Genomic DNA, 13,451 nt, shown 5'->3' with positions numbered 1-13,451 from the left:
ATTATATAAATTGTTTAAACTATTTACGTGTTATAGTTAAACTAGGTATGTATAGTGTATATAGTAAATTATATGTATCGAAATGAAATAATTCCATTACAATATAATAATATAATAACATAATATAAAATGAGAATAAAATTACACATAACACATGAAGTTGCCTTAATATACAGTTACTTTTTACCAACGTTTTCCGGGGTTTTATTTAAACAACATTATTATGTTGAACTATGTGATTATTTCATAACAATAGTCAATAATATTGGTTTATCAAATCTGTCTTCGATTTTTATCTGTCATGCGTAAAGACCCAATTAGATATAGCCAGTATATTTCTCTCAAACATTTATTTATTTTACTTATATAACAATAGTAATTTTCTAAAATAAACGTAACTAGTTCTCAGTGCGACGGTCACACATGAATTCGTTAAGAAAAAAAAGTAGATCTTTGTAAATAAACGTGTTATGTATTTGTGGTAATAAAATTATAAAATAATATATATTAATTACAATGTATATCAGTTATTATAAATACAAGGAGTATTATTACATTATACTAACAGTAATACGATACAATATAGAATAATGTACTGTATAGTAACAATAATGGTGTACTATACTAACACAGTAACACTTTAACATACCGTCATTATACATGAGTTATAACTTATATTATATAATAAAAAAATATATAAATAATATAAAAATAATAATATAATAGTAATGATTATAATATGTATAATATAAAAGTATAATATGTGTGATAGTTGTGCTGACAAATAAGTCAAAGCAATTAAATTAAGGACTAGATTGCTATCTAAATGTTTTCCTGTGTCCTTATTGTTGGAAAATGAGTATAGTCATAGGAAGTTATAAGCCATATATGATATATAATTAGATCGGAGTAAATCATCTGAAAGTAAAATCTATTAATGTGGATAATTTTAAAATTAATAATTAAATGTACGATTTATTTGATATATTTTTCATAAATACTAATGTTTATTTACATTATTATATTTAATAATCGACGCAATTATATACAAATCATAGTCATAATTTTATATTTTAAATATTTTTATGGTATAATAAATTATGAACAAGATTAACCAGTTTATTTTTAAAGCCTATGTTTTTATTTTTAAACTAGGCACAACCAAATGTGCTTTAAAGTTAGATATTATTCACTAACTGTAACACTAATTACATTAGTTACAATTCATTATTTTTTATTATTTATATACAGTTTAAGTTATTATTTTGTTTTTATAGAAGGTAAAATCATTTTTAAAGTTAAAAAGATAAAAATCCAAAACTTATAATTCATGTTATTTTTAATTTGTTGTAGCATAGGTTATTTATTAATAATTATAAACTGTTATTATAAATATTATTATTTATTATTGTAAATGAAGTTGATTTCCGTAATAAAGATTGTTAGGTATCATTATCATTAATCATTATACCATGTTAACTTTGAATATCAAAAATTTATGAAAAGTGACTTGGCCTGTATCATTAAACAATCAAATCACACATTAGATAAAGTTAGAAAGTTAGAAATATTTATAATAAAAAATGATCATAATAGTTATAGTTCAATAGTTGACTAATATTAATTTTAATTTCTAGTATCAAGAGTAAATGAAAAAAAAATTAGTTTACATTAACGGATTATTAATTGTTGACCAATTATTATCAATAATAGTATAATAAATTATTAGTCTATGTTGACTGTTTTTTCTTATAATTTTCAAATAGACTCTGTGAGTATAATTGCTGACGGTTTGACCTCACCAATTTTAGGTTCCTTGACATTTTTATAGTTAATAGAATCGGGCCTGCTGAATACGATAGAAAAATCGGGTGATTAGTAGCTCGGAGGAGGAGAGAGGTTGTCTAAAAATCAACTGACTTTAGCGCCTCAGTCATCAACACCAAATGATTTGAAATAATTAAATGATGTTATATAAAAATCAGGTGATGAAAATTCAGATTCTAACATGTAAACAACAATTCATAAACAATTTAATAATTTAATAATTTAATTATTATTAAACATAATTTAATTACTTCAAATAATTTGGTGTTGGTGGCTGAGGCGCTAAAGTGAGTTGATTTTTGAGACACCCCCCTCCCCTCCCCACGAATTGGTCTACGAATCAAACAATTCTTCTATTGTATTCAGTAGGCCCGATTCTATTAGCTATAAAAATTGAATGGAAGCTCAAATAGTTGAGGTCAAACCATCAGTAGCTATAAGCAAAGAATCATTCTTACCTATAAAACTGTAATCAATGCAAAATGTTAATAATAGTAAATCATACATTATAGTTATAATACTTCGAAATGGGCTGGTATAGTTAAAAGAGACGTAGAGTCACTTAATATGGAGGACTAGACTGGAAAACATGAGCAACTGAAAGCGAAAATTGGAGGATTTGATGAGTGACGGGATGGTCTTAATGGCCGATGGACTCTAAGAAGAAGAAGATAAAGAATTATAATAATTTAATATTATAATGTTAAACTATAAGAGTATAATAAGTAATAAACCATTTGTCATTACCCATATTAAATAGGTACTTAAACATAAAACTCGAAATCATGGTAGGATTAATAGATGACGGATACACTAGATACAGAATAAAATCGTGTTATACACTTCTAAGTTCCCGTTCACCATAGTATATCATTTATTATTTAATAAAATAATAAGTTATTGTATTCTAGTATTCATAGAAATTGTTAAGATTCGTTACGAAATCGGATCTTCAAACTAACTGCAACAGTCAACAAATGAAAAATAATCGATTAACTACGAATTGAATTCAAGGGTTTATAATACTCGTTTTAAACGCTCAACGCTGACGCGACCGACTATAGTCTATAGGGAAAAACTGGGATAATATTCTTCACGAAGCAACGACGAGCGACGAATCGATCGAAACGTCGGTGTACAATATCCTACCTTTGCGTGGCGTTTTTCAGGAAAATAGAGCGGAGAACCCAAGTGGAAAAAAAATTAAAAACAATAACAATACAACTACTTAGTATAGGCGTAATAATATTGTTGGTGTACATACTGCGTAATCGTCACATTTGGCTGTTTAATAGTGTTCGTAGTGGTCTGGATGGTTGGCGTGACCGCTCTTGTGGACGACCGCGTTAAAACCGTTTTCCTTGTCTGCCACGTACTCGACGGTCCTCAGTGTACCGTCGGGATCATGCACGCTGTACGACCCCTTCACCACGTCGCCATCTCTGTACTCGTGCGCGGTCTTGTAGTCGCCGGTGTGCGGGTCTTGCACGCCGTACTTGTAAGAGTACTTTGGATGAGCCTGCGGGAAACATACACACACACACACACACACTCTCGTTAGTGGATTTTTTCTATGCAATGATTTTGTAAGTCGTCGTCCTACATTTAGAAAAGTGTTTAGAAAATGATGATTATATAAATTGATAATAGTAATGTGCTCTCGTCCGGATTTTCACACGACAGCGACTGAGAGTGTACACAGATGCACATTATTATGATATTATAATTATTATAGGGAAGTAAGAAGTGTTGATGATACCGCATTGATTTTATACATTTTAGGTACTATAAAACCATAATATGGTGATACCCACATAGTAGTCCACGTGGTCGTCGTCGTCGTGTGCGCCACCGCCGCCGTAACCTTGAGGATATGATTGGACCGTAAAACTGACGTACAGCAGGACGCAAGAACCGACAATAACCTTTAGTGAGAAAAAAAAAGAAAAGTTTAATCGACGGATAAAATGTATTTCGAATGAACATGGTCTGACACTGTACCTTGGACAACATTTTTCTTGACGTTGAAAAAAAACAAAAACCCACTGTATAGGTAATTATAATAATATTAAACTGTCGTACAGAGGACGATCAAAAAACGGCTAAGAACTCTAACACGTTCTAGATCGATTGATGGCGAGAATCTATTGTATTCCGTTGTACGATCAACGCTATATATAACTACGTCGTTCCACGCAGTCTTCCACTTCTTTTCACACCGTTCGTGTTGCAAACTCAAAACATTGCATAACGATATAATATTATATATTGTAGGTATAATATACACCTGTACAATAAACGCACAGTATTTTGTTTACATGGCGAAACGGTCCATAGGATGTGTCCATTATAGTCATTATTATATTTTAGTCATTATCTTTTTTTTCTTTGAAAGTGGTATGGAGGTTTCCTAAATGGATTATTATATTATGCGCCTCAGCAATTGTTCAACCCCGTCCAGCACGTCTGTATGTGTAGGTAAAATGTGTGTCATTGTACGAGTAGGGTCGTAATATTGCATTGCACACGTATATTATTATATAGTTATTTATTTCTAGTTCAAAATAAATGGTGATAGTTATCAACCGATATTTTATGTAACATTATTATGTACCACTCATAAGTTATTACGATCTATTGAAAGTTAAACATAAAACAGCTGAACCACAAAATAATATTTACATTCTATATTATATTATAAAAGGTTTCTTAAAAAATAAAAATACTTATTAATTAGTATATGTATAGTAAGAACAATTTAGTTTGTGAAAAACATGACATTGTATTCATTATAATTGTTTTTTTGTTTATGATAAACTTAAATATTTACCATAATATTAACACAAATGTACTTGCTATTAAGCATATTTTTAGTATGATTTTCTAAACGACTACTTACTTTTAAAATAAAAATATTGTCTATATAAAACCAGCATTTGATCTTAAAGATTGCTTTATATTATAAGATTATTTATATTTAAAATCATAATAATGACAAATTTTGACTAGATTATATGTTTAACATTTTGATGCTTATTTATTATTTTAAAACAAAATAAATAGTTTTTTATTTATAATATTATAATAGATTAGTTCACGTTTAGCAAAGTATTATTGAGCAAAGATCTAATAATATCTTTGCTGTCCATACTTAGATTTTATACTACTATACTTTAATATGAAAAGTAATAAATAATTAACTAATAACTTTGTTTTGAATGTTAAGGCATATATTATTAACTATTTAAGTACTCATTCTTATAATCTCATCGGTAGGGATTTATAAACAAATAATATACCATAGCATATTTAAGTATTTTACTACACCTCAACTTAATTCATAAATAAATTAAGGTATGACGTTTGTTTCAAATTAAAAATTAATTTGGGTGTAAAAACAATTTAATTAAATTTATAGTAAAATTATAATAATGTAAGAAATTCAATAAAGAAATATTAATTACCTATTATTGCAAAATTTATTTTGAGTTTTGACGATTAGTTTATCTTAAATACGATTCATTTTTAAATTTTAATAAACAAATATCTAAGGTTAGTTAATATATATGTTACGGTAAATGACGTTTAAGGAAATTAAAGTTATTCTCCGGTTATTAACGTTATTAACCAATTATATAGGTAATTATCGTTATAAACCGGAGAATCACGTTAATTACCAAATACACAGGTAATTAATGTTCTAGACCATATATGCACGACGCACGTGAGTCTCAAATACTACAATTTGAAAAATGATGTACCTAGGTAAAAATAGAAATATGCATTATTATTATTATTTATTTATTTTTACAAGTTGTACTGCCATGACATTTACTGTTACACAACTTTCCACCCCCACGACAGGCACAATACGTTTATTTTGCAACCAGTCTTGCAATGGAAACGCTGGTACCCTTGAGGGCCCGCAACAGAACTATTACTAGATGCTTCCCTCAGTGTCAACTGTCTACCGTCTGCTAATTTGATCACATTGTCCATGTCAAATAGTTTTTCTTAGCAAGCAGCTATTTCTTAGCATGTAGAATTGTACTTAAGACAACCATGTTCCGTACACTATAAAAGAAATATTAATTATTTTTAATATAATGTATTTATTTTAATTTTAATGAAATATTTTTATTAAGAATTAACTTACAGAGTTTGTATAAGTCATGTTCAACTTGGGTGTCAACTGCTAGTATATCTCGTGGATATTTCATTATTTTATAACCAACATTTCCCATATCATACGGTTATTATCGTTATTCGCCAGAAAATAACGATAATTCCCACATTTATTGCTAAATAATGTTAATGACCGGCGAATAACGTTTTTTTCCGATATAACATCATTTACCGTAACATTTATGTGTATACGTAAATAAATAATTCTTCTATTATAAATAAAATTATAATTATAACTCTTATAAAAGATACATTTTAAATTACGGAGCTTGATGTTGTAATTTAGTGACCTTCAATAAAAATTGAACGGCCTACATATATTTTTCTTCTTTAAAAATATACATTGTCATTTTTTCATTTATTTTTCAATAACATCGTTTAAATTGATAATAAAATGTATAAACTCTTGACAATGATGAAAAAATTACTATTTATTGAATGTAGTAAATGACTATGTGCCTATGTTAGTGTATACCTATTACTCATATTGACAAGCATAACCATTCAACCATGTACAATTGTTAATTAGGTATATAATATGTATATATATATATATCACGAAAGCAATAAACCTTATAGGCGTCTCTTTACTTGTCAACACTACACATTTTAATTCGATGATATCAATGTAGTATTTACCAATACGTATTTTTCTGTTATTAATACTCAACAATATGCTCTGGTGTCAATTAACTTTTTGTGCAATGTAATCACACAAACGTAGTAGGTAAAAAATATATAGCTAACACTTATATTTTAACTCTTATAACAGCCTATATTATTGATGAAATTGAATTTGATTAAGAATTTTAAGTCATAAGATTTTCCATTTGGGCAGACAATTTATAACCTATAGACTACGGGGTAATTTCAAGGTTCATTCGTCCAAAGATATTCTGCAAGGATACGTTCAATACAGTTTTGAATTCGCCCTATATCAATTATTTGATGTTGATATTTCTTTGATTAAAAATCTATAATAGACGTACGTGACACAAACAAAAATTAATAAAAAGATATTCAATAGATTTGTATGGGTTGATATTTTTTGTTGATGAATGTTGTCTACTTTTATAATGACAACAAAGTTATAATTAAATTGTTTATTGTGCGTGGGTGAAAAAAATTAATAAAGAAGTTAGAAGAAATGTATAAATTTATAATCAAAAATTAAAAAATGAATTATTTTTTACATTACATGAAATATTTAATCATTGCGTTTCTAAATAGGAATATTTTTTATTTGAAAGTTTTACAAAAATTGACTTTTACTGAATTATAAGCTAAAAATGGCAAATACTGAATGTTGAGAGTGACTATGGGGATAATTTGGTTATTTTACAAATAAATTTGTGTAAATATACAATATAATACATTAAAATGCTTCGTGAGATTATTACGACCAAAACTTTATTGTATGGAAATGGGTTTCGACCATACGGGTGGATGAACACTGAATAGCGTATGCATAATTGTTTTCTAGAGACTGAGTGCCTATAGACTTCTATGAAGTTTATATAGGATAATAATATACGTATAATGCATATAATATATTATATATGTTATATTATAGTGTGGTCGAAGAGTTCTTCTTTTATTAAAATAAAAACCTAATAAACGAACATGCACAATACACACATATTATACATATTTATATAATTTGTAACACTGGTCGATATTTATAATTAGGTTAGATTTGTTTACCGGCATCGTTAATCAACGTGCCGCGGCGGTGTAAACGCGCATTAGTAATAAATTCGGGCATGGCGTTTCCAAATTGTGGACTAACATAAATTCGGCATGACATGTTCGACGAACGAGAGAGAACAACGATAGGAAAATGTGTCGAAACTACCGTCTTAACTGTGAACGGATCATTCGCCGCACGCCATGGCTAATCGCAACAACTATACACGTCGACCGTATATTATACTCCGTTCGGGTTGTGCAAACCGCCAAAATACATTTAACAAGGCGTGATTGAGCACGGCGGCCTTGTGTTATTCTACGAAAACCTAACACATCACGCAATGATTGATAACGCACACGCACACACACACACACACACACACACACACACACACACACACACACACACTGTACACATTGTACCATTGCGGTGCGTAGTTGGCGTATCTCATCAGCAGGGAACGTGTACACCATATCATATAGGTAATGGGTGTATATATAGTGGGGAACTTATAGTAAACAGCGGGTGTGGGGGTAGCTACGACGGACGAGGAGAATGGTTTTTTTTTTTTTGCGGAATTTGAAGATTTTAAAAAATCGAAATAAATAATATCGTTATACGGTAGGGCGCACGGGGGTGTCATGTCATATTATTTTATAAACCTTCACAAGATCGTAGTGATATTGTTTTATTATTTTTTCTTTTTTTTTTACGAACTCCGCCGACGTGATTATTATTCTTATTTCGATTCGTCTCGCGGATTCGGTTTGTTTTCAACATTTTACCATTGATGTACATAACTTATATTGAAGAAAACATTCAATAGAACTGCTGACAAAAAAATATGTCTTTTTTTATAAACCGAGTTATTTTGTCGTGAGTATAATATTAGTACTAATACTCGCAAGTCACAACCACGGTAGCGAGAATCTCAATGATCGTGCATCGCGCCACGTCGTCTTAAAATATTGTACATAATAATTAAATAATTACAGTCATAAAAAATGTAAATTTATATTCATCAAATACATTTAATATTATAATTTATATTACATTTGTAAAAATTCGTTTGTACATAATATATATAATTATAATATTCATACGCATCAGATCAATGTGAAAAAACAATCAAACCTAAACGAAATATGTGTTTATTGCTATTGACACAATGATAATAATATTACACTGGCAAATGTCCTTAAAACCGTAAACGCTTTCTTTCGAAATCGAAAACGCTATTAGTCGGTGGCGACACGAAGACCGGAAATATCTGCGATTCAGCCGCCTGCAACTGCAACTGTTGCCGGTACTGTTCCACTGTGGTGGCCGGATTTGGCTGGTGGAAGTATTGCATCGGTACCACCGCGTGGTGCTGCTGTACGTTACCCCTGATTTGCAGCTGCGAAGGGTGTGCCGGTATGTTGACCTGTTGCGGGTACTGCTGTTGCATGACGGACTGCTGGTACGGGACTTTTTGCTGTTGTTGCTGTTGCTGAAGCTGTTGCTGTTGCTGCTGTTGTTGCAGTTGCTGTTGTTGCAGTTGCTGCTGGTGCTGCTGCTGAATGTATTGAGGCGGTACCGCCTGTTGCGACACCACTCTGGCTTGTTGTGGCTGATATTGGACGGTCTGCTGCTGGTTAGGCGTCAACTGGACGTGTTGCTGTAAGTGCACTGGCGGCTGTACCCTTACCGGCTGTTGTTGGTATTGTTGCACTTGACTGGGATGGAGCAATTGCTGTTGACCCTGAGGCAACCTCAACTGTTGTTGGTGCACCTGCGTGGGCTGATACTGCACATAGTTCTGTTGTTGCTGATAGTTGGGCGGTGGTGGCTGCTGCTGCGGTTGTTGGAGTTGTATCATGATGGGCCCCCGATCGGGCGTGATGGGCAGGGGCTGTTGACCGGGCAGTAGCGGTAGCGGTGAGTTATCGCCCAGCGAGGGCAGTGGCGGCACGTTTAGCACGTAGTGCGACGGCTGCTGCGCCGGCACGGTGGCCTGCTGCAGGTTATAAGGGACCACGGGCGGTAGGACCGCGGAATTCTGTACCAGTTGATTCGACGGTGGTTGCTGAGGAGGACCGACTCGGTACTCGGCGTAAGACGATTGTAACTTGTCCTTGAGCTGATCGCCGACGAACGGCTGGTTGGTTTCCTGGAAGCCCGGTGAGTCTTCCGGCCGAAATGTGGCCGGGTCCACGTTGGTCCTCTGCTGGTGATACGCGTGCGCCGTATCCACCCGTTGACCGGCCGCGGCCGCGGTGCTCGGCGTCGGGCGGTGATACTTGTCATGCAACGGTGACTTATGTTGTTGTGACTTTACAGCCGTTTGTATGATCTGTGACGTGACCCGCTGCACGGGGTCCAAACTAGATCCTTCAGCCACGTACTGATCGCCCCCGCCATTGTCCTTGACGTAAGCCCTGCGCAAAACGATCGGGATCAGTATCTTAATTATAATGTGTTCTGAACAGATATAATTTGAAACAATCTTGATCCTAATAAACTATTCCAGCAATCGATTTATATAAAATACATTTGGAATTCTAAAACTTGCTTAAACACCTAGGTCATTAATCATTTTACAAACTCCTACTATGATCTGTAAGTGGATACCGAAATTTTAGTAATAATTCTATAATTAATTGTTGTGTAACACGTCGTATATAAGCGAATAATCAATCAACCAACAATGATTACAAACTTTGGTGACTGCAATCGACACAAATATTGTATTTCTTTAAGTACAGAAAATTATTGTTTTTTTTTTTTTTGTAAGGGATTTGATAAACTAATCGTTCCACAATAAATTGGAATATACAATGAAATTGATTCGATATTTGATATTTTTCAAGAATACGTGTTCATAGTTTTCAATTCCAAGGTTTAAATCAAAAATACAACTAAAGAATATGTAGTATTGTAGATTCGTTACATTTTTTGAAATTTTTAACTTGGAAATTCATACAAGCATGGTCTTATCTGCCTTTGGGAATGTCTTGTCGTTTATTGAATTAGTTTAATTCATGCCAAATAAGGACTTTACATTTGTATCAATAATAATTACCTATTTTTAAAATAATATTAATTTGAAGTTCTAATAATTTAAAAAAAAACCGATATTATAGTATTTAAATTATAATATATTAGGTAGGTATTAAATTATATAGGTAGGTGGGTGCAAATGTGCAATGGTCTAAAAATATAAATATTTTTTAAGGTATGGGAATTATTATTTTGTTAAAGTATTAAAATAGTGAAAATAACTAATTTAGTAATGTTATATTTAAATATTTAATACGAATACACATATAAAATATAAATATCATCACTCTAGCTATAATAGAGAATAAAATTACTCAAATGTATTATAACCTAAACCCATTGTGATGATAATATATGAGGCAAGGTTGTTTTCTATAATGCGACGATATTCAGAATAATTTAAACAAGTAAAATGTATTTTAACAGATCGCATGGATCCTAATAAGTACATAATATAAAACGAATTAGATTGCACCGACCTAATCAATAAATAATAACCATTTTGCTAGTTATATAAATTTATATAATATATAAATCGCATCTGATTGAATTATTACTATCTTTACCAAAAATGTATGAGCAATAAGTTAAAAAAATCAAAACTACTTCTAGACTATTTTCGGGTCTTTAAATAATTTTTAATAGTTTTTAATAGAAATATATATTTTAGTAAACATGTAGAATAAAAAAATATGACAAGTAGATACGCCAATAAAATAAACTAGGTGTAAACAGTTGTTTAAACTTCCATTGTATATTTATTTGAAATATACGAGCGCGGACCTAAACATATGAGACAATTAACATAGTATTTTTTAAGTAAGTATGCAGCATCGGTAATAAAATAAAAATAGGGCAAAACGAATCGGTGCTGCAGAAGTTGTTTAGATGGTTGGTCATATATATCATACGCAAATTAATTATTTTTATTAAAATATAATAATATTCTGTGCCACAAAATAATAACTGATATTATAATGGTTGATGACCTTTATTTTATATAAAGTCATATATACACATAATGTTTTTGTCTCCAATGAATACAATTTATATTGCAGACTACGTCTATTTTCTTGTATTTAATTTGTCACGGGCAACGCCGTGCAGGATCAGCTATACCTAATTAATAATATATATATCTACCATATATAAAATCAAAGGTTTAAAGTTATATCCTATCATATTATAAAAACTATTTTATTTTCCGTAACTAATGGCAACAACATACAAAAAAAATGGTTTTTAGTGAATCAAATAGATTATAAGGGTTAATATCAACAACACGAAAAACGTAGAGTCCGTATTTTAAAGTCATAGGTGACAAAACTGATATATATCGTTTTAAGAAGATCTTCGAAATTACCAAGACTAGTGGTATGCACTTACTTTACACCGTCTTTGTCCGCAACATAGGACACCACTCTAATTTTACCGTCAGGTTGAACTTGCCCGTAACTTCCCACAACGCTCCCGTTGGGGTGACGTTCTTCCATACGGTATTGTATGTTGTTTGTTGGCGCATTTTCCACGTCGTATCTAAATTCGTAAGTGTTCGGTCCCTATAAAATCGACAAGAAATGCGGCCGTAAAAATATCACTCAAAATCGAAAAATAACCTAACCTAACCTATACACTATAGTATTATTGTTTAGAATTTTTATTCGGTTCACTCGCGCAATATTTTTTATTCTGCTTACTTTGTGATCTTTTTTCGACGTGGACGCCCATTCGTTTTCCAACTGTCTCTTGTCGCGGACTTTTGTGTCGTCTGCGAACGATTGCGTGATCAACCCGATCACCACCACCCATACAAACATCTGCACTACCGCATCGAGTCTTGTCTGTATTATATAATATGCAACACGGAATCAATCGAGCCCGATCATCAACAATATTAATTATTAATAGAAAAAATTACAGTACAAATTATATGATCTAATATTATTAGGACACGTAGTTATATAGTTATAATATTAAACAAACATGACATTTCTCACTTGAACGTAGCCGATGCGTGAAACCATTTTTACTCTGCTGAGGCCTGACTACTGGTCGCTTTGCGGTTGTATTTATGATAATTATTTTTTCTTCTAAATTCTTAGCGTATACTGTAACTATTTGCACCTTATATGGACGAGTAACGGTTTTACCGGTTTTCAAATCGGCAACTCTGGAATCGCGTTTCCTGTTCGTATAGCGTTGTGCTAAAATAATAAATCGCGTATAAATCACTATGTTATAATATTGATGAATCTCATTCTGATTATATTATACTAATGCCGAAAAAACTACCGTTTTACCTCAAACCATGATTGTGTTCACCGTGCAACTAATAATCGGTGAAATGATCAGTTTTTAAGGATATTAAGATTCGTATGCAACAGACACACGACCTTGGTAATATTTAGATATGTGTCCGTGACCAATTATCAATAAGAGGCTTTTCGTAGTCCTAAATGAGAGAATTGCATATCAAATAGGAAAGAGAAACATTATACATAATAATATGTATTTGAACCGAAATAACTACAATCAATACAGGAGGTGACTATACGCATATTATATAAATATATTTTTATAATATGTATTATTGTTATAGGTATTTATACTGCACTTGAAATTAATTCAGAACAAACACCTTTAACGTTAAAATATAATCCTCTTCGTCTATATAAATATTGTTGGTATAATATTTGCCTAATTGACA

The 13,451-nt window shown here is 31.5% G+C and overlaps 2 protein-coding genes across 3 annotated transcripts; both read right to left on the bottom strand.

Annotated features, from left to right (window-relative positions):
* Positions 1-333: 333 nt before the first annotated feature.
* On the bottom strand, positions 334-3,987 carry LOC132938345 (cuticle protein 19-like). 2 transcript variants are annotated; one of them, XM_061005127.1, is made up of 4 exons: positions 3,829-3,987; positions 3,642-3,752; positions 3,092-3,346; positions 334-931 (listed from the first exon to the last, which is right to left on the bottom strand). In XM_061005127.1, exons 1-3 carry the CDS (start codon positions 3,838-3,840, stop codon positions 3,116-3,118), a joined length of 354 nt encoding a protein of 117 aa, XP_060861110.1. In that variant the 5' UTR covers positions 3,841-3,987; the 3' UTR covers positions 334-931; positions 3,092-3,115. The 2 variants fall into 2 exon arrangements, with proteins under 2 accessions (XP_060861110.1, XP_060861108.1); XM_061005125.1 differs by having other exon boundaries at positions 334-918.
* A 4,704-nt stretch (positions 3,988-8,691) lies between these two features.
* LOC132938593 (putative mediator of RNA polymerase II transcription subunit 12) lies at positions 8,692-13,071 on the bottom strand. Its single transcript, XM_061005509.1, has 5 exons — positions 13,045-13,071; positions 12,742-12,948; positions 12,442-12,585; positions 12,131-12,303; positions 8,692-10,122 (listed from the first exon to the last, which is right to left on the bottom strand). The coding sequence occupies exons 2-5, from the start codon at positions 12,766-12,768 to the stop codon at positions 8,901-8,903; spliced, it is 1,566 nt and encodes a 521-aa protein (XP_060861492.1). The 5' UTR covers positions 12,769-12,948; positions 13,045-13,071; the 3' UTR covers positions 8,692-8,900.
* Positions 13,072-13,451: the final 380 nt, after the last annotated feature.

Source organism: Metopolophium dirhodum, chromosome 2 (assembly GCF_019925205.1).
Source record: "Metopolophium dirhodum isolate CAU chromosome 2, ASM1992520v1, whole genome shotgun sequence".
Taxonomy (NCBI): Eukaryota; Metazoa; Arthropoda; class Insecta; order Hemiptera; family Aphididae; genus Metopolophium; species Metopolophium dirhodum.
This window is presented reverse-complemented; position numbering and strand designations above follow the sequence as displayed.